Source organism: Sus scrofa, chromosome 1, assembly GCF_000003025.6.
Source record: "Sus scrofa isolate TJ Tabasco breed Duroc chromosome 1, Sscrofa11.1, whole genome shotgun sequence".
Classification (NCBI taxonomy): Eukaryota; Metazoa; Chordata; class Mammalia; order Artiodactyla; family Suidae; genus Sus; species Sus scrofa.
Window position 1 is genome coordinate 224,018,299 of NC_010443.5, and position 27,715 is coordinate 224,046,013.

Sequence of the window (27,715 nt, forward strand, 5' to 3'; positions counted from 1 at the left end):
GATTAGAGGTGCTGTCCACTGTCCTGACCTCACTCCTCTCATAGAAAGGCTTCTCATCAGAGTCAGGTGGCTGCTTTCTGGAGTTAGGTCACGCTTACTATAATCAAGTCTTTGTTTTCTAAATGTTCGGTTTCTCAGACTCAGAAATTGAACCTCAGAAGTTTAGGCTCCCTCCTGGCAGCCTCAGGGAGCAGCCACTGTCACATACATAGGGACACCATCGTGAACAAGACAGTTCCAGCCCAGCCCCAAGGAGCCTACAGTCCAGTGGGGGACTGGCTGCAGGCAGCTTGACCCAGCTCCCCTGGACCCCACCCACCTCCTTATGGTTGAGCCTTTTAGGGTCTGGCCCTAGTGCACGTCTGAGGAAGAGTGTCCCTCCACAATGTCCCCAGGGGTAATCATTCCAGGATGCCTAGGCAGATTGGGATCCTCTGAAGCCCGAGAAAGACCACCGCTCAGGTTTGAACTGTTTGTGTGTGTGTGTGAGTGTGGGTTTTTTTGTTTTGTTTTGTTTTGTTTTGTTTTGTTTTGTTTTGCTGCGGTGTGCAGTGGCTTGACACAGGATCTCAGTTTCTAGATCAGGGATTGATTGAACCTGGCCCACAGCAGTGACACCAAGTCCCAACCAGTAGACCACCAGGGAACTCCCTGAACTGTTCCTTTGCCTTTCCATCAGCCGATGGGCTCACATGGCCTTTGAGATTAGTCTCCTCTCGCTGAGACCCATCCTGATTTGACCCAGAGTGGGTGATTCACTACATGTGCTTCAACAAGATGATTTCAGAATAAAAATACCCCCCCACAGAGATTAAATACCATTGGTTTTCAGTCTACTTCCTGATTTACTCATCACGTGACTTTGTGTTTCCTCATCAGTAAGGTGAGGATAACAGTGGTACCTCTCACACTGGGATAGTTGCCAAGATCATGTGAGTTAATACATGTAAAGATCTGGAGTCCTGCCTGGCACACACAGTCTGTGTTCCTCCAATGTTAGCTCAGGCTACTTCTGTTCACCCTAACAGAAGTTCTCTGTGGTCACACACTTCTAAGACATTTTTCCCAGATGTGAGAAAGGTTTCAGTAGCTACTGAAGGAAACTTTAGAAATTACATAAATTTCCACCAGTCCATTTTCTACCTGCACAGATGAGCAGATTAGCCTGAACCCTGTGTCACTAAGGTAGTTGACACCAAGCACATCAGTGATTCACTGCTCACAAGCCGAGCGAAACCTCCAACCTAAGAGGATCAATGGAAGCATTTTCCAGGGGGAAGCCTGTGTTCTCTCTTCACCTCATTGGGTTGAGCAATCAGAGCATGCACATGGGCTTCAATAAGAAATGAGGCTAGAACACTGCCTCCCACATTTCATGAAATTAAGCAGAAAATGCAACTACTGAGGGAAGGAAGCTATAGGTGCCAGTGAAGCCTGAGGAAGGTTGTAAGCTTGACCAGAAAGGGAAAACAGTTGGTCTGTAGTTCAAGAAAATGGTTAAACAGACAGAGGGACTAGGGAGAGGGCTCTGCTCCCATGGAAACACTGTTACATACCAACTCCTTCTTCTTCATGCATTCCATAAGGATGATGAATAGATGCTGAGCTTGGGTTCGAGTGTATGTAAAGTCTTCTGGATGGTCACCAACAGCTGGTCCCTCAAAGATTCATTTATAAGTCTGCAGGAAAAAAAATGTTGAAAGCGGGTTAATTCAGCTCCTATTTAGTATGTATTTTTGACAGATATAGAATATGAGAAAGCATTAGGAGGATTTACATTCGATAGGAGCTACTTCCTCCTGCATTTTTCTCACAGCAGTTATTTTGATTGTGATAATTGTTTTAAAAGAGTAAATTTAAAAGTAAATCCATTTTAACATCTCACTACCTAAATGAGTAAAGTAATAAGATGGATTTAGTTCTTTTTTGGCTTTTTTTTTCTTTTATGTGGCATGTGTTTAATGCTTTCTTGCACAAGTGCTATTATCAAAACAAAAAAGAATACCTTCAATTAATCCTTTGCATCTTGGTAAAAATTTGCTCTATAACTTATTTGAAGGAGCTTTAAATTTGAACCTCATGTCCAACTGTGGAAAGACAAATTATATCTAAGGAATTTTTGAGTATCAGTGAGGAGAAATTTGAGAATTCAATGAAGAGAATTTTTGAGTATCAGTGAGGATTATGTTCACTTAAAATTATTCCATTGAGGCAGCTGGTCTGGCTCACAATTCAGGTCATCATTATTTTTTTTGGCCATGCCCATGGCAGGTAGAAGTTCCTGGGCCAGGGATCAAACCCACACCACAGTAGTAGCCCAAGCCACAGCAATGAAAATGCCAGATCCTTAACATGCTGTGCCACAAAAGGAACTCCCCGGTTATAATTATTTATGTCAAGCTTTTGCTGTGTTATTTGCCAGTAAGAGCCTGACCCATAAAGGGATATTATATTGACTATTTCATTAAAAGACAGTTTTTATACTATAGAAGAATGAAGTAAAACAAGAGAGGTGCATAATATCAAGTCAAAACTCAATTATCCCCTGGATATGGACTGATCTCAATGACTTTTTAACTCCTTTCTCACTAGCCTGGTGAAAACTGGGCTATCTTTACCAGCTGTCAAAGAGTAGGAATGAAAAGTCATTTTATTATTAATACATACTATTCAAAATTAGGAAGATAAAACTGTTCTTAAGGACTAGTGACAACATTATCATAATTTGCTTAGTATTTTAGAGTTTACAAATTGATTTCACAAAGGAAGTACCTGCAACTCCTAGATACAAGAGTAAACTATAGTTACCATCTCATTTAGTGCCTATTGAAACTTGATAGGCAAGAAATTTGTCCATTTCAAGACAGAAGGATATTTTAGCCAGAAAGAGCCAGTTGCTTAAGGTCACTCCAAAAACAAGTGGCAGATTCAGAGCCAGAACCTAGTTCTTCTGGCTTTTGTCCAGTGTTGTTTCCTCTACACCAACTGCCTCTAATTACACCAAGTGCATTGCACTCTCTTTAGCACTGAGGCTACTTGAGGAGGGAATTATAAAATTCCCATTAACATGAAAGCAGGACAGATTCTGTCGCTTAAAAAAAAGCAAGATGAAAGGCTGAGAATGTCTTCCTATCACTGGCCTGCTGTGCCCCAGGATTGTGTGAGGATTCACCTAGACCCATTAGGCTGGTATTACTGTGGCCCTGCTTTGAGGCAGGTGCATTCCCCCTGATAGAATTATGCCAAGGATCCTGGAATGTCACTCAGCTCGATGGACAATTGGGTTAGCACTTTGGTCCCCAGGAATGTTTCTATCATGAACATATAGAGAAAGAGAATGATTCAGATAAAATTGAAAAATGATACCAAATTCTCTCAAGATCACTAAATTATTCTGGAGGACTCTGTAGCCTGATTTGTGAACTGGTCTGAAACCATTCGCTCAACAACTGCTTAGTGATGTCTCTTTAGTGCCATACACTGTGGTGCCCAACAGGGCCACAGGGATAGATGAGATCTACACACTCACAGCCTTCAGTGAGCTTACCCACCAGTGGAGGAGAAAGGCACGAACCAGCAATTCAACTATAACTGACAGTGGTAAAGAAGTAGAAAAGCTTTCTCTTTCTGATTACTTCACCATATGATACTACTCATATCTGGTATCTAATATACCGCACAAATGAACCTTTCCACAGAAAAGAAAATTATGGACTTAGAGAATAGACTTGTAGTTGCCCGGGGGGAGGGGGAGGGAGTGGGAGGGAGTGGGAGCTTGAGGTTAATGGATGCAAACTATTGTTTTGGAATGGATTAACAATGAGATCCTGCTGTGTGGCACTGAGGACCATGTCTAGATACTTACAACAGAGCACGACAACGGCAGAAAAAATTACATATACATGTATGTGTAACTGGGTCCCTATGCTGTATAGTGGGGAAAAAAAAAAAGTGTGCTGCGGGAAATAACAATAAAAAATTTTAAAAAAGAAGTAGAAAAGCTCATTGACAGTTGAATACATTCTAATCTAGGGTGTTCAGGGCAGACTCCTCTGAGGAAGTGCTATTTTATCTGAGACTTAAAGAATAAAGGATTATTATCATGATTGTGGGGAGGAGATGAGGGGCAGTGCTGGGTAAGAGCATATTTGGCAGGCAAAACAGCATGAATAGACCTAGTTTGGAGAAAACAAAAGAAGGCCAAAATGGCTAGAGCATAGAGAGCAAAAGAAAGAATGAGACAAGATGGGGCTGCAGAAGGGCTAAGTGAGGGCAAGATCGTGGGAATTGTTAAGTCACTGTTAGAGACCTCAGATTTTATTTTAAATCTTATCCCCCAGGAAATGAGAAACCATTGAAGGATTTAAGTTGGAGAGTAACATGAGTACATTTGTGTTGCCAATTAATTTTCTGGAAGCGTCAAGACATGAGTACTCATACCTGAGCGTGTAGCTATTTGACAGGCAACTTATGTGGGTGAGTCTAGAGATTTTTGCAATGTCTGGTTACATAAATGTTGTATGTGATTTTTTTCTTTTTTTTGTCTTTATAGGGTCACACCTGTGGGATATGGAAGTTCCCAGGCTAGGGGTCAAATCAGAGCTATAGCCGCTGGCCTAGACCACAGCCACAATAATTCCATATCTGACCTACACCACAGCTCACAGCAATGCCAGATCCTTAACCCACTGAGCGAGGCCAGGGATCAAACCTGCATCCTTATGGATACTAGTCAGGTTCACTTCCACTGAGCCACGACGGGAAGTCCTATTGTACATGATTAACAAAGGTGGAGACCCCCCCAATTAGCCACTTGGTAGATTCAATCATTTATCTGCAGGTGTTTAATTTTGACAACTCAAAATTTGTTTTCCATTGCCAACCATCTGTAATGAAATCCCAGTTCCCTGAGGTCATTAACTGTTTGAGGGATATGTCTGTCACTTGTAGCCAAGCTGTCACTTTGTAAAAATTGAGAAATGATGTGCAACTTAGCTGATTATGGACTTCAGAGGTTGAAAGAGCTGAAAGACACCAAGCATCTTACACTTTTTAGTCCAATTTTGCAACTGAATGAAATTGTGGCTTTGGTTAAATCATTTAGCAACACAAACCATGGCATTCTACTTCTAGAAGTACAAGAATCCCCTAGGCTGGTGTTTTCCAAAAGGGGGATAACTGTCACTGTTGGAGCAAAGATGGATTTAAGTGGAACAAAGGTGATTCAGTTCTTTCAAAACATTAAGTTATACTCACTAAACATCAAAAAACTGTGATTCCTGGTTTAGTTCTTTTTCTATCCTTCTGACTGCATCAAGAGGAAAATTTCATTTTTGATGCTTCTTTGCCATTGGCAGCTCAGAAACACTTGCAAATCCCCCTTTTGACAGAGAAATAACAGTTTTGGGGGCCCAGACTCTTTGCAGAGAGTTTAATAACATTGTTTTCAAAAAGATCTGGTATAATGGGAGTTCCCGTCGTGGCGCAGTGGTTAACGAATCCGACTAGGAACCATGAGGTTGCGGGTTCGGTCCCTGCCCTTGCTCAGTGGGTTAAGGATCCGGCGTTGCCGTGAGCTGTGGTGTTGGTTGCAGACGCGGCTCGGATCCTGCGTTTCTGTGGCTCTGGCATAGGCCAGTGGCTACAGCAACGATTAGACCCCTAGCCTGGGAACCTCCATATGCCGCGGGAGCGGCCCAAAGAAATAGCAAAAAGCCAAAAAAAAAAAAAAGCAGTTATTAATTCCATTTTGCAGAAGAGGAGACTTCGCCCAAAGAGGTTAAATGATGTGTACAGAGTCACATAGCTTGACAATCTCAGTGAGTCTATTGAATTCAGCCTTCCTTCCATGGTGTTGCTTTTCCCGCTTGTAAACTATAAATATGTCTTTCACTTTCCTAAACGTTTGCATTGGAGGTAGAAATGTGAGTCAATCTGTTGTAGGAAATGGCTTTTCCTTTTTGTGATGTAGAGAATATCTGAAGGAAATCAGACAAGTTTGGAGAAGATAAGGGAAAATGAGTAAATGAAGACAAAGGCAGGTGCATTTAGTATGCTGAAGATTATATTGGCTTCTAATTTTTCACAAGCATTTTCTATGCTGAACTATGCTACAAATTCTTACTCTATCTCCTCTACTGCACTTTTCTTATTTTGTAGCCATACTCATGATATTGGGAGGTCTGCTTTCTTGAAATTATTACTTTCTTAGCTTCTCCTATTTTTTTTTCTGCACAACACTGGAATGATTTAAAAATCTTGACTGTTATAGTTAATCATGAGCAAAAAATAGAACTAAGCCCATTTTAGATTTCTTTTTATGGCACTAGACTAGTGATTGAAAATTTCTTGACATCAAAACATGGTCATAGTATTATGTAAAGTTGTAGTTCTAGAATTGGGTCTTTGACAAAGTGGTACCTATTTATGGAAACTGTTAATTTGTGGCTTCATATGTACCCACGCTATTTTGGGTATACCTCAAATTAGAAGGTTTTCTGATTTAGGAAGTGTAGTCATTTAGGAAGTGAGGAAAATCTCTACACCATGGCATTTGTGTCTCCATTTAAATGCTGTCCTTGTGATCTGAAGCTTTTCAGATGAGTCACAGAGTCATTTGAAATAGGTCAGTGTTTATCCATTGCTCAGAGAAACCAACAAAACTTCCCACAGTTTGCTATTAGTATTCTGTTCCAATGCTGGCAATTCGACCCATGTGGACATAGTTTTTCTCAGAATGAATCTAATTACCTGCAACACTAGAGTTTTGTTCATAGATTTAAAAATTGGAAAATGCATTTACGATTCAATGGGACTCAAAGAGCTAGGCTTAGACTAATGGATCTTCAGGAGACAAACCCTTCTCATGCCCCATAACTCACTCAGATACAATATGGGAAAATTTTACTTATATAAATAAAAAATGATTGCTAGAAATACCAAAATTTGGTACTTAAAAACATCATTTCCTATGGAATCTCTAATGCTCTAAAAAAATGAAATTTTAGCATTTTTTGAAGTCAAAGCAAATTACTAAGTGCAACATTTGTGTAAACAGGTTTACATGTCTTGCCTAAGATTACAGAGAATGGGATTTTCCTTTCCTTCCCTTCCCTCTCTCTTCTTCTTTAGTAAAAGTTATCACTTATTCCCAAATGGCTGGGGTTGCAAGTAGCAGCATGATTCTTCGCAGAGGCAGGACAGCATCATGAAAAAAAGGATTAAGGTCATCAGGTCAGGCTGTCTGGGGTGAAACCATCATTTGCTAACTGTGTTATCCTGTGCAAACTGTTCAGCATTTCCACACTTGGGGCAGTATAGTTAAAATAGAATTGTAATAGTCCTTATCTCATAGACTTGATTAAATGAATTAATCTTTGTAAGACACTTAGAAAAGAGCTTGGCACACAGCAAGTCCTGTGTAAGCATGTGCTACTATTAAAACACAGTCCTACGATGCTCCTTAGGAAAGAGTCTGACCAGTCCTTATTAAGTAGCACGACCAGTGGTCAGGGCTTCTGTGTGCAATGCAGAGCCATCTCCATTGTGCTCTGCATAGCTTGTGAGCAAAGTAGTACAAGACATTCCAATCCAAGCTGGAGAAATAACTTTCCTACTCTAGAGAGAGGTCAGAAATCACTTTTCTTTCTTAGATTTGGGAAAGAGAGATACTTAGATTTGGAAGCTTAATTATAATGGAGACTTGCAACATTCCATACAGACATCTAGATATTTATTTACTCATTCATTCATTCATTCATTCATTCAACAAACAATATTGGTGCTTACTATGTGCCAGGCACTAAGCCAGAGATAGAGAAAAATAATATGCAGTCCTAGCCTCATGGAGCTCACAGGATCGTGTGTCCTATATTTCTGGTCATTTATTAATAGCTATCACATCCTGAACTTAGCAATGTAAAACAGCTTTTGTCTATTGTGGTGATGAATTTGTGGGCTAACAGTTCAGGCAGAGCACAGAAGAGCTAACTCATCTTGGGTCTGTGATATCTCAGACCTTAGCTGGAGAGGCTGTGATAAATGAAGATGGCTAGAATGGTTCAACTGGGGCCATATGTCTGGGGCCTCAGTTCTTCTCCTTGTGGCCTCTGCTAGGGCTGGAAAGTCCAAGATGGCTTCTTTACTTGTAAGTCTGATACCTGGTCTGGGATGGCTGAAAAAATTTGAGGGCTGGCTGGCACTGCCTTCTATGGTGGTTACAGGGTAGATGGACTCCTTACACAGCTGACTTCTCTTAAAGTAAGGGATTCCAAGAGAGAGTGTTCAAAGAGGCTGAAGCAAAAACTGAAAGGCTTCTTATGATTTCTCCTTAGAAGTCACAGAATGTCATTTCCTTATGTTCAATTAATCAAGCAAGTCACTAAGAGCAGACTGGATTCAAGAGGAGGGGAAGAAACAGACTCTATTCTTTTTTTTTTTTTTTTTTTTTTTTTTTTTTTAAGGGCTATACGCATGGCATATGGAGGTTTCCAGGCTAGGGGTCTAATCAGAGCTACAGCTGCTGGCCTATACCACAGCCACAGCAACTAGGAATCCGAGCCACGTCTGTGAACTACAACATAGTTCACAGCAATGCTGCATCCTTAACCCACTGAGCAAGGCCAGAGATTGAACCCACAACCTTATGGCTCCTAGTCAAATTCATTTCCACTGTGCCATGACGGAACTCTGACAGATTCTATTCTTGATGGGAGAAAAGTATGAACATGCAGAGAAGGAATATATTGATGGTGGTAACCTTGGAGACAGGCAACCCTGTCAAGTGTTTCTGTTCAGATGAGAACAGAAACGGCAATCTTTTCCATATTTCAGTGATAAATAGCCTCCACTGCCTTATTTTGGATTCTTTTTTAAATAGTTGATTATAATGAGAACAACCATTATCCTTAAAAATAATAGTCTAACCACTCATAAATATTTTCAAAATATTAATATTGATTTGAAGTACAGAACCTATAACTATTTTCTCATTTGCTCAAGCTGCCTATTTACATCATTTAGCACCTATAAGGTACCAGGTATTTGTTTTCAGCCTTGGGATCCTGGTCAGAGTCTTTTTTCATGGATACCATGTAAGTAGGAATACTTTATCCCATAACTGCTGTTTCTAAGGGACATCTTCAGTAAAATGTGTGTATTATTAGGTCAACCTTTAAAGCCCAGGTTAAGATACCACCTAAAACAGGAGGGTATTTTCTTGATGCCCTTACCTCACTTTGGGGTCTGTGTAGAGACATAAAGCAACAACAATAGCACCTGCTAGCTTTGATAACTCCTGTCAGAAACTAGATAACAGAGAAACTTGACTTCCTAAAATATTGTTCAAGTTTACTTCGTTCTTGTTCTATCTGAAGTTGGACCCTTATTATACTTTACTTGAATGGCATCAACAGATCACTTATTGGTTTCTTTTTCATCCTTCTCTAATACATTCTCCACAGTGTTGATTGAATGGTTCTCCTACAAGGCAAATAGTTATACCAGATCCTTCTCAAAACCCTGTAATATCTTCTCATTACTAGCAAGATAACATTTCAACTTGCATATGGCATTTAAGGCTTATCATGGTTTCTCTCCACAGCTAGGCTCATCTCCTGCTACCCTCTCACAGATACCCTAAGAAATGCTATTTTCACCCAGACACACCAGACTCTTGCAGGCTTCTAGGCCCTTGAACTTGCTATACCTGCTGCTTGAAATACTCTCTATATCTAATCTCATCACTCAAAACTCATCATTTATAATTCAGCTCAAAATCCACATCCTGTGTGAAAGTCTCCAGTTACCACTCCCTTGATGTACCCATAGCACTTGCTACATATTACAACAATTATTATATTGCATGGAAACTATTTAGTTAGATATATGTTTCCCTCTGATAGATTATGAACACTCTGAGGCAGTAAGTGCATCTTTGTCTGTATCTATGCTCTAGAAGAGTAAGTACATAGTTCAACCCTAGTTCTAGAAGAATGTTTATGGATTGACTGAATACATGAGCAGCTGTCTGCTTTGTAGCAGCTACCAGGTGCCCTTCCCCACTCCCTTTGCTCATGTTGGAAAGGACTTCAAAACTATTTGGAAGAATGGGGAAGTGGCATAGTATTTTGCCTCTCAATGAGTGGATTTTCTTGATCCTTTATCTTTCAATCATATTCATCTCTAAGAAATGTTCTTGGCTTTTTGAGTTCTTCTTTAAACTCAAAATGAATTGGCCACCCAACTCAAAGATCTGTATTTGGTTCTACCTTTGGGGAATTTTTCCCCCTTTGAATTGCTTTGTAGCTCTTGGCATGAGTGGATGCTTATTCACTCTCTCTCGCATAATCTTACAGCAATGTATTGCCCATAAAAGTCCACAATAACTGTTTGAAGACTTTAAGGATTTTAGTGCTATCAAGATAATCTCCTTCACATATATCTTGGTGTTTTATGCCAACTGGACATAATATCACATAAAAGTCAACTCAGCATACAGCTACATTTTTTTTTCAACTAATTCTATGTCCTACATAGAAGAGGTAAGGTCAATTTTGCAATCTTCTGCAGAAGATGGAATGTTATAATTAAGGCCCTTTGCTATGGTGCTTTTGGTTGTAATCCAGTTCTTTCATTTGCTAGTTGAGGGACCTGAGACAGTTATTCAATCTCTCTAAGCCTTTATCTCCTTATCTGTTGAGAGGGGGTAGAATATGTCTTTATATATTGATGCATTGGGGAAAAAAGATCAGGTACAGAAAGCACCTAGTACTGGTTCTAGCACATAATAAGTGTTCGATAATAAGCAGGTTTTTTAAATTAATAGATATCCTAGGGGCCCTCATACCTATAGAGCATCCCAATGATGCCTTGCTCAGAGCTGAGGCAAGGTACTGGATATACAAATAACCTGCACACCATCCCTTTGGAGAAAAGAAAAACTGAAATATTTCTATAAAAGTTGGATGGAGCAGATCTGTGAATGAGATGGAAAAGGCTATAATTCAAAACCACATAGAAGGTTATCAATGAAGAAAGACTATTAGCTCTCATGTTAATTAATGTCATAAAAACAAACAAGTGATGAGAAGATATCCTAAAACCATTACTCTAGATAATTTTATGTCATCTTGAAGTCAAATAGGTGTTAGGATCAGAAGTCTCACTTGACTATGACTTCCCCTGAAGCTTATATTTTGATTATTTCTGGAGTCTGTATGTTCTAGGAAAAGTGCTAATCTGAAAATTTTGCTGCAAATTTGAAGTTCAGGATAAAGGAATGATATGACCTTAGATCAATCATCTTATAGATGAAGAATCTGAAGCCTGTAGAGCAAAACTTACTTGCTAAAGATGATATAACTGAAAACATCAGAGCTAGGCTTGGAGGACAAGAGGATCAGAAGGAAGAATCTCTGATAATGAATTACAGCAACTTGAATATGTAAGCTCTGCTCAGTGCAGTAAAGTTAGTGATTTGTTGTTTAAATGACTGGATACAAGTGGAGATTTCTTATGTTTTATCCCTGAGACAAAATCTTATATATCTTATGTATAAGGAGACTGAATAATAGGATTTAAAGGATCAACTACTTTCTTGGGGCTACTTTCTTAACTTATCAGATAACCAACATTCCTTTTAATTAATTAAAAGGAAGCAAATATTTTGCTCAACAATTAGAAGCCCTAAAATCAACTCTTGGGATAAGTATTGCATGGTAAACTCACTTAGCTGTAAACTTACTGATGCTGATGGTTTTTAGAAAACACTAGTTGGATAGACAGAAGGGGAAGATGCACAAATGAAATGCAGAAAAGTTACCCAGATGGAACAAGGGGGTAGAAAGTTACTTTTCCCAACTTTTTACTGAGGATCAACTCCAGATAATAATGACCCCTACCAGCTAAGACCTGTGATAAATAGGGCCTCTGATCTTGTCAATAGCATCTAGCCTAGAATAGCTGTTAATGAGGGCTTTTCCTGAGGATTTCCATCTAGCAATGTGAGGTAGTTAGAAATATCTTAGAGAAGGTGCCTATAATTGGGCATGATGCACACACCTTGATAGTAGTCTGCTCTCTGACAAGTTTCACTGACTACTACCCATAGAGTGATATTTCTCTTTCCTTTCTTCTTTCTTCCTACCATTTATTTCCTATCTAACTATCTGTCTAGCTATCTATCAACTATTTTTCTTAACCCACTCTAGAATCCTGAGCCAGCTATAGCAAAACAGAAGGCATAGCTATACATACAAAAGGAAACAGAAGGTGGGTGGTGAGGTGGTATTGAGGATGGTTGTAAGAGAGGCAATTCATACCTATTATAAGAAAAGCTTTGTGCTGTGCATCTTATATCTGGTATTTCATAAGGACAGATTAAGAAAATCCTAACTGGTCTATAGCTCCTTGGCTACACCAACTGCAAGTTATATTACTTATCTACTCCTCCTCTCCGTGCTCATCAAATTGCTGAAGACAGAGGCTTTTCCACTGCCCCTTATCTTGCCCCTCACCCTTCTCCTTTTCCCCATAGTATATCACCTTTTAAAATATTCTACACATTTATTTATTATGTTGATTACTTATTATCTATGTAACCAGACTAAAATATAAGCTCCACAATAGCAAAAATGTTTGCCTATTTGCTTTATAGGTGTTTTTTTGTTTTGTTTTGTTTTTTGCCCACATCTAGAAGAGGGCCTGGAACATGGTAGGTGTCTATCCAAAAATATTTGTTGAATGACTGAATACATAATGTTGGTTGGAAGAAAGAATGTAAATGTAATTTTAAAAATGAAAGGGAAAATTTCTAATAACATTGGAAATCTGTCAGATATTCAAGGGCTCCCAGTCTGGTAGAATCCAATTACAGAAATGGCAGAGCTGTGCTAGCTATTAGCCACATGTGGCAATTCAAATTTAAATTTATTACAATTAAATAAAATTTAAAATTCAATTTCTTAGTCACTCTAGTCACAATTCAAGGGCTTAGTGCCTGTCTGATTGGACAGCAGAGATACAGAACATTCCTATTATCATGGAAAGTTCTATTGGGCAGTGCTGCTATTTAGGCAGATGGAGGTACCGAGTCCTCAGCCTTGGGCAGGGACTAGAAGGACATTATGGTGAAAAATCCTGAACAGTGTTGGCTGTGTCTCCACAATTTCTCCTCTTTCTTTGCCTTTGGTTATGAATGTGCCCAAGAGAAGAAATTGACTTGTTGCCAAAGGATACAGGGACTGCCACATGGTCAGGTAGCATCTCTGCTGCCAAAACTGTAAGGAAAACACATCCTGTGATTTCAATCCAAGTGAAATCCCATCAGTGAATACTGCACAGAGCCAAGCAAGAGGAATAGTCAAATTTTTATTGTTTTAGTCCCTGTATAGAAGTCAGAATGAGAGCTGGACTGAGATGTATAGGCTCTTTGGGCAGGCACAAACACTGGCACCTCTTCAAGTGACATGCTTCAAATGTTGGTCCAATATTTAATTCAAAGGAGAAGGTAACCAGCATGTGAAACAAGAAGAAAAGAGGGAAGCTGGGTAAAGCCTCCTCTGTTGTCGGGAATAACACAGCTCCGAGGCAAGTAAACCTCCTGTAGTTACTGGGTCCCATTTCCTAAGAGGAAATATGGTGTAGCTGCTAAAGGCAAGGTTTGAGCTTCAATCTGCCTGAGCTAGCTACAGGATTTTGTTTTTATTCTAGAATAAGAGTAGAAACCCATGGCATTTTGACTATAAATGTCTTTCTTTGCATCATTGCCAATCTATCACAGTAAACTTTCCTCTGTGTCCAAATGTGGTTTTAGAATCATTCTCAACATATTATTTTAGGAAACTACTACCAGTTGATTACACTTGACACTCAAGATGAAAATTTGTCAGCTGTCCACAGAGGATGATAAAATCTCAAATAGCCTCTCAAATGGTGAAAACCAAGATTATAGGGTCAAAGAAAGTCAAGGACCTCCAAATTTTAGTCCTCTCTCCAAGAAATTGAACTGCAGTTTCCATGGATTTAGAGGAATGGATTCTTTATTGCTTACTTAAAAACTTTAGGGGTCAATACTTATGGATGGATACTTCCTTTACATTGAATAAATCCAGAAAATAAAATAAACATGTATATCAACTCTAGGAGAGATGTCCAACAATTAAGACAACAAAGAAAAGGCTTTACTGAAACTGAATGGAGACTTTTCTAGACAACCATAGTACAAACTTGAGTTAACCTTGGAGTCCCACTTTAATACATACTCAGTGTTTCTCTTTTATAAAGCTCTTTATATAAATAAGCTTTTATAAACAGGTAGTTACTGCTGTAAATAATTTTCATTAATCTTGTGGTTCATAATCAACATCTGCAGATTGCATGGGGAATGTGAGAGAAATGTATTAATAATACCCCAAGCATTATCTATTATTAATGATACCACTGAGTAAGATGTTAATACACTGTATTTTTAGCAGTTGCAGGTTCTTATGTCATCCAGGTTCATTCAGAATTCATTTCCTTTAAGGTAGAGGGATTAAACACCAGGATAGTTATTATCTACACCTAATCCAGATAAACTTTAAATGTATTTTTGGGTTTTAAAGCCCTCATTACTTCTTCATGAGAAAGAGGCTATGCACTGACCTTCAGAAAGAAAAATTTCCTAGAATTTAAGTGGGTTAAGAAATGTACATGGACATCTCATGCTAAGGCAGAAAGCTTATGCCAGCATGCTGTGCCTGGAGAGCAGGGTGGGGGGAGAGAACAGTTCCACTGGATTGTGGGGTAAATGGAAATTTCACCAAGATGTCTCTAGAGAGAGGCTGAAGAATGCAAAGGGTCTTGAGTCTATACAAAGGAATGTGGACCTAACCTGTAGATCAATGGTCTTCAACTAAGTTCTACAAAGAAGCCCTTGGAATTTTGAAAAGAAGCTTCAGAGTCACTTTAGAACTTCTTTAGTAGGCAAGAACCAGCAAGAAGGCAGGGAGGCTAAGCCCCTTCTTTCTGAAAGTATGGACCCTGGGCCAACAGAATCTGCATCTCCAGGGTACTCCTTTGATATTTAAATAACTTGGCTCCAACCAGACTTAACTGAATTAAAAAATCTGAGGGTGGGCAATTTGTTTATAGAAACCCGCTGGGTAATTTTGATGCAAGATAAAAATTGAGAACCATAGGTCTAGGCCGTCCACCCCAGCTTCAATAGAGTAGACTTGGTGTTTTGTCTGTTTTATAGCTCACACTCTACCTGAAATTTTATTTGAAAAAGGGCCCAGGTATTGAAAATCAATACTAGGGGCAAGTGGGAGATTGGGACTCTTAAATGGTTATCCATTGCAATTGTCAAGTCAAAGGAAAGTGAGCTAAGACCTTCTAATGCTGAAGTTATGGCCCTAAATACTGTCAGCTTCTCAAACAACTGAGAGCCATCAACCAACCAAGCAGCATCACTTCACTTTTAAATACTGTTACTTTTCTCATCCTCTTTTCTTTCTCTTTTTAAATTGTTCGTACCTTTTGAACTACTCAGAAAATAATTTTCAAAAGAAATAAGGAAGAGAACTGAATACCCTTAAGAAACCCATGTAAATAAAAACACCAACAGAGAAACTTATTATTCCTGTCAAAATGAATATTTTTATGGTATACCTTGCTCTTCAAGGGAAGACTTTTAAAGTCAGACAGATGTTTGGAACCAAGAACAGCTGGGATAAAGAAAGAAAAGAGGAGGTTCATGCTAAACAAAATTTTCAAATCAACTGGGTTCCAAAGACCCAGTCTGGCAGAGAATACAAAGTACTTGTGGTAACAATGCAGTCACATATGTGAGGAGAATGCACACGAGGCAGAGAGAGTGGAAAAGCTGTTTGTGGACACACCAGTGAAATTGAAAGAGAAAGTCAATTTTTACAAATTTTAAATGAGTTTCTAAGAGTTGTCCATGGACCACTCTCACTGGAATAACCTGGGATTTTGGTTTCAAATACAGTTTCCTGTACCTCAGGCCAGCTACATGGAATCTAATCCAGAGACTTAGGGGAGTCTGTGTCTCTCTCGCTTCCAGGTAATTCTTAGACATGCTGAAATGTGTAATTCAGATGCTTACTTTGAATGTTTTCTATATAACAAATGGCGGAGTGTTCGACAAGCAAATCTCAGAGGAACGCAGACGCTGAAGTCTTCACTTGCACTGATGGGCTATCTAAATGTTGCAAGCCATGGTTCTCCAAAAAGAGTTTCTTTACCATAATTCTTTACCATAACCAGCTCTGTGTTTCTCTCATGTGTGCTATTTGCGTTCAAGGCCACACTTTCCCAACTAAGAGTTGCACAATTCTAAAGTAAACGTAATCAGTATAAAGAACTTATTGACCAATATATTTTTATTTTAATTAATTAATTTATTTCCTTTGCTTTTTAGGGCCGCACCTGTGGCACCTGGAAGTTTCCAGGCTAGGGGTCCAATTGGAGCTACAGCTGCCAGCCTATGCCCTAGCCACTGCACCACAGGATCCCAGCTGCCTCTGTAAACTACACCACAGTTCATGGCAATGCTGGATCCTTAACCCACTGAGTAAGGCCAGGGATCGAACCTGCAACCTCATGGTTACTAGTTGGATTCATTTCCACTGCGCCACAAAGGGAACTCCAGGGCCAATTTAGATCAATAAAACTTTCCACTGCTACTTTCCTCCATGGACTATCCAGATAATTTTTTTTTTTAAAGCCAGTGCTTCATTCTCCCCATGTTGACACACATGGAGGGATCAAACAGCAAACTCAAAGGCAAAAATATTTCTTTTGCACTGTCCTAAATAAATGAAGCCACTCTAGCCTTGCGGAACTTGGCTACAATGACACAAATATCCATATAACTATATCTTTATATATTCTACAGAGAGAAAAATTGCAATAATACTCTATGAAACTTTATCCACCTACTCCAAACTATGCCTATTTCTGCCTTTTAGAATTCAGTAACTAACATATAATTCAAAATTATTTATGATGTGAGTTTAAATGAGATTGTAAATCTCAAGGAAAGGCATGCTTATTGCTTTAAACAAACATTAAAAAAATACCTAGTGATTCAACAAAGGAAACCATAAGCAAAATGAAAAGATAACACAAAGAATGGGAGAAAATATTTGTAAATGTGGTGACTGACAGGGGATGAATCTCCAAAAAATACAAACAGCTCATGTAGCTCTTTATTTAAAAAAAAATTAAAAATGGGCAAACTATCTAAATAGACATTCTCCAAAGAAGAAATATAGATGGACAAAAAACACACAAAAAGATGCTCAATGCCAGTAATTGTTAGAGAAATGCTAATCAAAACTACAATGATGTATCACTTCACATCAGTCCAAAAGTCTACAAAAAATAAATCTGGAGAGGGTGTGGAGAAAAGGGAATCTTTCTATACTATGGGTTGGGATATAAATTGGTGCAACCATATAAAGAATAGAATGGAAGTTCCTTAAAAAACTAAGCAGAATTACTATATGATCCAGCAATCCTACTCCTGGGCATATATCCAGAGAAAGCTATAATTTGAAAAGATACACACTCCCCAATGTTCATAACAGCACTATTCACAATATCAACACATGGAAGCAACCTAAATGTCCACTGACAGAGGAATGGATAAAGAAGGCATGATAACACACACCCACACACACACACATATACACAATGAACTATTACTCAGCCCTAAAAAAGCATGAAATAATGCCATTTGCAGCTTGCTATGGCATTATTACATGGATGTACCTAGATATTATCATACAGAGTGAAGTAAGTCAGAGAAAGACAACAATATGATATCACTTATATGTGGAATCTAAAAAAAGTTTATACAAATAAACTTATTTACAAAACAAAAACAGACTCAACAGACTTTTAAACAAACTATGGTTACCAAAGGGGAATGATGGGGGAGAAGGATAAATTGGAGTTTGGGATTAACATATATACACTACTATATGTGAAATATATAATCAGAGACCTACTGTATAGCACAGAGAACTCTACTCAATATTCTGTAATAACCTATATAGGAAAAGAATCTGAAAAAAGTAAATATATGTTTATGTATAATTGAATCACTTTGCTATACACTTGAAGTTAACACAACACTGTAAATCACCTGTACTCCAATATAACATAAAAATTAAATCAACAACAAAATTTAAAAAGAACCGTGCAGCCTTGGTGAAGGGGTCTGGCTCCTTCTCATGGATGTACATAACAATATATTTGAGCTCTTCTTAAGAACTGAAACCCCCAACAAATGGAAGATGTAACTATATTCTTTATTCCAGAAAGAAGGTCACAGTTTGTTAACCTCAAGGACCACAGAAGGCCAACAGAGACTGAAAGAATGCAGGCCCCTGCATCTTGTCCTTATCAGCAACATTGCCCCCTCGAACAATTGCTACAAGACTCCTCACAACCTTCCCTCATCCCCCACTACCTCCCCCACTGTTGGGAAACACTGTTTTAAGGGCACCAGCCTGCTCTGGCTTCCTTTGATTGTCAAAGCTATTTTTTCTACTTCAACCCCAAAAACAAAAAATTAAAAATAAACAAACAAACTTGTGATGATTTGAAAAGTGCTATTACCAGTTCTATTTTAAGTTTTCACTTAAAATTTAAACACACACATACACTCACATATATATTATTATTATTTATATTTCTAAGTATATATAATTATATGTAATTATATTTTATAGTATTAAATTAATTTATCAATTGACTTTATTACTTTGAATTTGAGTACATGTAAATTCACTTTAATAATATATATACACACACACGTACACATGCACCACCACACAGAACACCATTGTACTATCTCATATGATTTGTCTCCTTTACTAGCTTTCCTTTACTCCTATTCACACTGATTCTTTTTTTCTGTATTGTTTCATGAAAAGGGTCAAGTTAGTTTTTCCTTCATCATTCATACAGACCCTCAGTTTGTTTGTTTTTTGGGGGCCACACCTGCTGCTTATGGAAGTTCCCAGGCTAAGGTTTAAATGAGAGCTGCAGTCGCTGGCCTATACCACAGCCACAGCCACGCAGGATCCAAGCTGCATCTGCAACCTACACCGTAGCTCACAGCAATGCTGGATCCTTAGCCCATTGAGCAAGGCCAGGGATTAGATCTGAATTCCCATGAATACTATTCGGGTTCATTAGTGCTGGGCCACAAGGGGAATTCCCTGACCCTCAGCTTAGATACAGTTTTTGATAGAAAGGGGGAAGTGAAGCAATAGAGTCATTATATTGCCATTTTGTGGATAATGAACCTACATGTTTCATTGAATAGATTCTCACCAGGAATGCCACTCTCAAGGGCTCTGTTCTCCGTGCTGTGGTCACACTTTATACATTTATCATAGCATTGACGACCTTCTAGTTATTTGACCTCATGCCTGTGTTGGAGATCTCCATTTAATCTCCAAAGTCCTTGACAGAGCCATGTCTTGCTCATCCTCTAACAATTAAATGTTAACTTGGAAAATGGTTTTCAAAAAACAGCACTTTTCATAAACAAAGCTACCCATATTTTTGTCTGTACAAGATGTTTCCCAACTTTTCTTATTTCCCACCAGAGGTTAAAAAACAGAATCAAGTTTTGACATGCTTATTCTAAAAAATGCTAGCAAAGAGACAAGGCAAGATGAAATTAACAAAAAATAAAAGTTGGCATGCTTTCTATTTGTTTCCTTCTTTCTCACTTGACCTTCCAATTATGACTAAATCATGCTGGAGTACAAACCATCGAGATGAATTACTTTCTTTTAGCAGATCTTACAGAGACAAATGATAGGCCTGTGATATTCTTTGGCTTTGGGTGGAAATCTCTTGAGCAGCAGGAGGAAACCATGGCTACTGCACAAAATGACATGCCTTAGGGAATACGGTCCACCCCTGGGGTTCTAAAATGACTAGTTTTCTCATGACTTTCTCCTATCTTTGGTTAATTTGATGTGCATTTGGAGAGAAACAAACTTCTGTCAAATTTCTGCTAGGACATAATTATATAAGTTGAAGTCATGTAACATATTTTTCCTCTTTTATTTCTACTTTCTATTCCATTTATACCTTTACTTCAGCTAATCTAAAAGTATAGGGTCTCTCTTAAGTCCCTTTAAGCGGGAAAAGCAGATTTTTTTATTTTGAATACATCATTATTTACTCCCTGCATTGGAGAGCAAGCCATTGCTCATTTATTCCTCCCAACATCCAGTACGAATTCCACTGGTACATGAGGCTGATAAAGTCTATTGATGTTCACCCCAGTAGTAACTTTCCAAAAGTCACAAATACTTAAAACTTAATGGCTTTCTGCCACTGGGAGTTCCGCTTGCCCAGGATATCTAAAAATGGTCAATCCAGATGATTATTTGGGGGACAAACATGTAAAATAAACAGAAGCATCAATAAAAAAATTTGGATGGATGAGGGCTATCATCTCAGGACACATTCACTCAGAAGCCTTTTTCACACTGACATTTTTCATCTGTAATATTCTTGCTCATGGATTGATAAACGAGGGGCTGAACCACATTTCTCTGCAGTCTGATGCGTAGGTTGACAATTATCAAGCAAAGTAATCTCTGGCTTCAATTTTGGGCAGCTACTACAGCTGGAGACAGGTTCCTGACTATGGGTAATGCTGGTCATCACGGTTAGTCAAATAGCAAAAAGTGGAATCCTGGTATTTAAAAACTGAGGTAATTGAATCTAATGCTATTTGGATATCATCCATCTATTTATGTCTGCAGTGTTTAGTCTTTTGTGGTTCAGAAATGAAATTTGATAATATTTCTAAAGCAATGAAATCAGTTAGGGCATGGGACTTGTGACTCATTCTATTCTATGACAGATGAGAAATAGAAAATCCAGTACATCATTAAGGAAAAAAACAAGGTTTGACCATTTCTTTCTGGTAGTATATGCCACAGAGCAGAGATGAGGAGTCAAGAAAAGAATAAGAATTTAATTGCAATTGTCTCCATTTATCCAAACCTATTTTCATCGGGAGAGATAGCATCTGTCTTTTCCAACCTCAGGTAATCGCATCTACAAAAGTTAACCAGTTATTCCAATTATAATTTGCTTCCAAAGCAATTCCCTTTCACATTCATATTCTTAGAAGATAGTTAACAGGGAATTTAAAGACAAACTATTAAGTTCATAAAAGTTAAAATATAAAATACATAAATTTTAGTCATTCCTTTAGGATTATAATACTGATAAAGCTTTATAGTTGAATATAAAAATTTATAGTCCTTAGGTCTATGTAATTTAACAACCTGTAAATATACTCAAAATTTTAAAAATCATGTTTAAATTACCAAAGTAACCGAATAATAAAAATCAGTGATTTCTAATTCTGAGTCAGGTTTTATTTACAGGATATGTTTCCTATGCTTGAAATTATATATACAATCACACACATTGATTTATACAGGTTTGTTTATATGAGCATATAGTTATGCATGTAGTCAAATGTGGCTCAGTTCTGTTGGACTTAATGGAAATAGAGGAAGAAATCTTTCTTGGTGAATGAAGACTAGGGAGGCTGCGGGGAGCCGAGAAAATGCAGGGACTCAAAAAAAGGACCTTGTCTGATGACAGAAAAACCTGAAGGCAAGTTCCTAACCAAGGAAGGGAGCTCACCTGAATGGTACAAGCTGAAGGTGGGCTTCTGGTCAGGATAAAAAGCTCACCTGAACGGTGCATGCCAAAGGTGGGCCTCTGGTCAGGATGAAAGCCTGCCTGCACGGTACAAGCCAAGGGCAGGCCTCAGGTTACACAGCTCTCACTTTGATGTTGATGGGGAAGAATTGGGGCTTTCTGGGAAAACAATTTCCATGTTTGTGCTGGAGAACATGGATTGTTTCTCAGGAGACCTAGTCTTTCCTGTTGTTTTATTTGTTATTCAGTTTCCCTCAGTCTTTCCTGATTATTCACTTATTATTCTTATTTCCCATTCTTATTTTCCTGTGGTGATTTGTGATTTAACAATACAACAATAATATAATAAGAATTTCATCCTGAAAGACTTTCTCCTATTTAAATCCAACTTAGTTAAAACATAGTGTTTATCTATTAACTAGTTATATAGTAAACTTTAGAGTTAGGATTTTAATGAGGTCCATAGAAGTTAGCCATATCTTATCCAAAAAACTTAGCTGTGAGTTTTGTCTTTGATTTTAAAAGCTTTTTCGTGATAGCTAGTTTAATTAAGTTGGTTTATATTTACTTACACTGTCTCCCTGCCATAACGCTTTGAAGATAAGCACCAGTCTACAAACAACGTTTGTAAATGCTAAATTCTTGTGTTTTATGGCATCTTCAAAGTACTCACTAAGCTTAGTTAAGATAGAGATCTTAAAACAGGATGCATAGCTGCTATACCATGTAATAGTTAACCAACGTACTTCTAACACTGTGATGTAATCTGTAGTGAAAAGCTGTCTATATAATCAACCACTGTTGCCAATAAAGTTTGAGCAGTCCAGCGCCCTGAAAGAAGGGACAAAGAGGCTGTCTCCGATGCAAAAGCCGACGTCCGACGTCCGTCCATCTTCTTTGGGAAAGTGTACATGCCCTGGCTGCCGAGCTGGCCTTCGACAGGAGGCCAATTTTTCTTTTTCTTTTTTCTTTTTAACATATAAGAAAGTTCAGTACTGCAAAATAATGTTCTTTGGAAATGGTTTTTTAAATTGGCTACACATGTGTGGCTGGACAACTTCTTATCAAGCTAAATAAACATGATTAATCCTGGCAGTTATTCAGATGGCACAGAGAAACATTCTGAATGCATTTTATCATAATAAATTTATAATTATTTTCCTGGAGTACTTTTATCATAAAATTATATATACATATATTTATATTTGGACTAGCAAATATAAACACATAGGCTTCTATGTGTTCAATAACCATTTCTAAATATTTATGAAAGTTTTAATTTTAACAATTTCCACAACATGAAATTATATCTTAATTTGTTATGTGCATGGAAAGACCTGGTATTTCTAACTTTTAGTTTTAGAGTTGGGGAATAATGTCTGGGTGCAGGAAGGAAAGGAATCTACATGATGCAGGGCTGATCAGCTTGGACATAGGTTAACAACCAAAAATGTACTGATTTGATCTTTTAGGGAATACACAGAATAATAAAAATACTACATTATAACAGAGAGAGGAAGCTGAAGGCAACTTAAGTGCACCTATATATTTAAAAGGCAGTATCACTGAAGTACTATATGAGAAACAGTAGGGCACATGCTGTAAAACTCTTTTCAGTGAATTTATGATATACCAGAAATGGCCTAGGATCATGGGCTGTGTGGCCTTGAGAAAGCATTTAATTTCTCTGTGTATCTGTCCCCTAGGTTAAATAAACTACAGAGTCCCACCCAGTTCTAAAATGTATAACATTTTCCCTATATTAAAACAGAATCAGGAAAAGCAGCTTATCAGAGATTATAGCATTTTTCAAGTTAGTATACGCAACCTATGATAATGACCAAAAACAAGCACTGGGTCCAGACTCTCATTGTGTATAGACCTGGAAACCTGAATGGCTGAGGTTTCTCAAAAGGAAATGTACATTCTGAGTAAAACTTATATCTTCTTTGTAGGGATACAATAAAATAATTGTAAGTGTGAGGAGGGGGAAAAACACCAAACTAAAAACTGTATACATTCTTTAACTTATTTCTGAATAAGGAAACAATTGCTTTATTTAAATCAATGAGCACCGTGGCAAAGATTTCAATAAAATCAAAGCACAGGGGAGGGCTTAAACTCTCACTGGTAACAGACATGGGGCATTTAGACATATGTTCTCTATTTAGTTTAACTATAAAATGGACTGATACTCATTATCAAGGAAGAAGATAATGGTAACTTCACTGTATTTGCCAGTAAGCAAATTCCAATTGCACACTTACAAAAATTAGCTTTTTTTTTCTTTTAATATCAAAAGTTTTAACAGGGTCTAAAGTCACTGTCAGCATTTGCAATGCTAAGCTGGGGGTCTTGTGCTTCTGATTTTGCTCCTTTCACATGTGTAGATTCATGTACTAAACCAAGGAAGCATGCTATTTTAATGGCTCACCTGGAGTGCTGGGCTGCAAGCACAGACAAGAAGAGGCATGTGAGATGGTATCGAGATGTCATGCTGGGTCTCTCTATTTTAAGTCAGGCTGAGTGAGAGAGGTGGAGGGGAGAGTGTCCTGAGGAAGCAAGCTCACCTGTCATCACTATTATTATAATTATGCACCTGTCTACTTATGAAACTTACTATGAGCTCTTTGAGGATAGGATAGCTTGTTATTGTTTTTCACATCTCAGTGTATGACACCCAGTAGACACTTATGTATATTTATAAAAGGGATGAAAAAAGGACCCCCATCTCCTTTGGGGCTTCTTTCTCCCACTACTTTCATGCGATAGGAGAATAATTAGGTTAGGAAGTTGCTTATTTAATACTTCAATGGTTCCCTTGAATTTTCCTCCTTAAATTTGTTCATACTTTGGGATGAATTATTTTGATGTAATAATCTGCAGGAGGGCCTGCATTTCATAATCCACTGAGGGGATCTCAGCTTGGAAGGGAAGGCCATGAGAGGAAGTCCTCTATGGGTTGGATGCTTCAGACTGTTGAGAGCAGCCTTAGGGGGCTGAGAGACCAAGGAAAGTGCATGAGGGGTTCAAGAGCAGTTTACACAGGACCGTAGTGGTTACCATTACAGAGAATCCACATTTCAAGACAGTCTAGAGGGATCTTCTGGGACAGACCACTAAACGTTTTTTAAACATTGAGTATTTGCACACACACAGCAGCTTGGAGAAGCTGGTGTTTGGAGGCCAAGCCTGGAAGATGCATATGCCAGCTTCTCTCAAGTTATTATCCTGCATTATATGGACCAGGTTAGCTGTGCTCATATGTTAAAATCCAACTCCCACCTCTCCTTAGTCGGGGGAGGGAAGAGAAGGAAAATGAAGAGAAGAGAAAGGAGACCAGGACCTAGGACCCCCTCATTCCCTCTCGATATCTCTGTCATCAGTGTAGACCAGGGCAGTCTTCTCCAAATTTCCCACTTCATAGGATGTTAAGAATATCCCCCTGCCCTTCCTTATTTCCTTCTGATGCCAAACAGTTGATGGGCTCACACCCTCTCTTCCAAGCTTGGAACACAGGCTTAGCACTCATAGGTCAACTCTGGAGCCAGTAAATTACCTACCCTCCTTCTTCTGAATATTTGTGCCCAAAAGCCAGGATGTCGGATGCCCGTCCACTCCCGTCACAGACAACAACTGGCACGGGAGGGGTGTCTCGAAGGTACTCCAAGACAATAGAGATCACGTTGGGTCCTCCTTCCACAATGAGAGCCACCACTGGAACGCCTTGACCGATTCCTGCATTAAAAAAGGAAAAGAAAAGGAAAAAAAGAGAAAAAAACACAAAGCCAGCAAACCAAAGAAACAAAAAGAGAAACAAAAAGCACAAACTAAAATTACTGAGTATGGGGGGAGGTAACAACATAACATATGGAGTGAAAAGTTACAGAAAACCTTTAGCATAATCTTCCCACTAGAGTCCATTCAACTTTGCCCTCTCCCTGCAGCCCCCAGGGTGCTGGGGTCAGCTAAGGAAATGATGACCAGACCCTGAAGGGGAGGCATAGAGTGAGGAGGGTGGAAAGGAATTGGTTAGTAGATGAAGCACTGGGCCAGCAGCCAAAAGACTGGAAGCTAAACATGATCTTAAGCAAGTCTCATATGGATCCAAGGGTTCAGTTTTCTACATGAAAAATGAGAAGTTAAAAAAATGTCACCTCCCTGAAGTCATCAGAGTGCTAAGAATATGCCTAATCTAAATGGTTCCTTTTCTTTTTTTCTTTTCTTTCTTCCTCCCTTTCTTTCTCTTCCTTCCTTCCTTCCTTCCATCCTTCCTGTCTTTCCTTTTTTTCTTTCTTTTCAAGGTCACACCGGTAGCATATGGAAGTTCCCCGGCTAGGGGTCAAATCAGAGCTGCAGCTGCCAGTCTACATCACAGCGACAGCAACACGGGATCCAAGCCACATCTGTGGCCTACAATGCAGCTTATGGTAACACTGGATCCTCATTCCGCTGAGTGAGGCCAGGGATCAAACTCGCATCCTCATGGATACTTAGTCTGGTTGGTAACCAGCCAAGCCACTTTCATTGCTCTTTTTATGAAAGACTATCAAAATCAACTGGGGGTATATTTTGACTTGTTGAATCAATTACTGGCTAAATTAGGGGTCTATCTATCTCTGACTATAGATGACCATGATTCTTAATAGCATAATAGTCATAATAAATTACCTAGGAGATATGGCATCTGCCACCTGCCATTAATATGTCCTTCACTACTGAGTGAGGTGCCAGTCACATGATGGGCAAACTTTGCCAAATTCAGTTGAATTAAGGGATTTCAGCTACTTATGCTGCTCATAGATGTTGCTGTTTTAAAGTAAAAATTGCCCTAACATCAGTACTTCTGTATGTTCAACTTAACATAGTAAAGAGAAGTATTATAAACAAATGTCCATGAGAGACATGATGAGAAAGAAATTAAATTAGTTTTCAAGTGAAATCTCAAGTATTATTACTGTTCACTGAATAACTTTCTTTGCCCAATTTGGTACCACATCGTATCTTCTCACTCTATCTTCTCTGAATAGGTAGGAAATTGGGCAATGCCATAAAAATGAGATGGTTTTGTAGGACACATAAAAGCAATTATCTTAAAAAAGAATCAGGATTCTGGACCACTTCTGTAAATATGAACTAAAAACAGCTCTTAGTAACCTCAGTTCTTCCTCTTCGCCCTTCTGATATTTTCTTTTTTTTTTAATCTTTTATCAAGAAACTTCTTCCCTATGAGAAATAGTAGTTTGGGGTTTGATTTCTTGCTCCATTAACAAGACATATTATTAGACTTGTGTGACTTCTAAAGTATAAGAACATCAGTTTCCTAGGCTCTATCTCTTCTAAGTTAATGTTTTTCATGGTTTGATTTTCATCTGAAAAGAATGGCCCAAGATCCCAGTTACTCACACAAAAAAGAGTACAGTTTTAAATATACACTTTTAAAACCTAAGAAAATGATAATTGTTGATTAAGGCAAGATGCTAAGATTTCATTTTGTTCCCCAGAAGGAATTGGGAATGAGAGATAACTTGTAGTCCCATTAGAGTTTTCTGTGGATGGGCAGTTGTTGAGAATTATTACCTCTTCAAATGCAAGGAGAGGGAAATGAAAGTTTATGCTGTTCTATTTTGACACAGAAGCCTTAATGACTCAGACAAAAGCCCACTTTAGAGCTCTGCCTGGGTATCTATGAAGGAGATACTTTCCTCATGGCTGTTGATTATGAGGATTAAGTAAGTTCCTGTTAAAGACACTTTTTTTTTTCTTTAATGGCATATGGAAGTTCCTAGGCCAGGGGTCAAATTAGAGCTGTAGCTGGGGCCTAAGCCACAGCCGAAGCAACACCAGATCCTTAAGCCACTGAGAGTCCAGGAACTGAACCCACATCTTCATAGACAATATGTCAGGTTCTTAACTCCCTGAATCACAACAGGAACTCTGAAAGGCAATTTGAAGATGAAAGGCTAACTTGAAATGTTAATACAGCACACTTATT

At 38.5% G+C, this 27,715-nt stretch overlaps 1 protein-coding gene across 1 annotated transcript in view; it reads right to left on the bottom strand.

The window, feature by feature from the left end:
• The window catches only part of TRPM3 (transient receptor potential cation channel subfamily M member 3), an 849,162-nt gene that overhangs the window by 185,036 nt on the left and 636,411 nt on the right, over positions 1–27,715 (bottom strand). Inside the window, 3 exon segments of the mRNA XM_021074417.1 lie at positions 1,557–1,630; positions 1,633–1,679; positions 25,284–25,458. Coding sequence (XP_020930076.1) covers positions 1,557–1,630; positions 1,633–1,679; positions 25,284–25,458 — 296 coding nt within the window.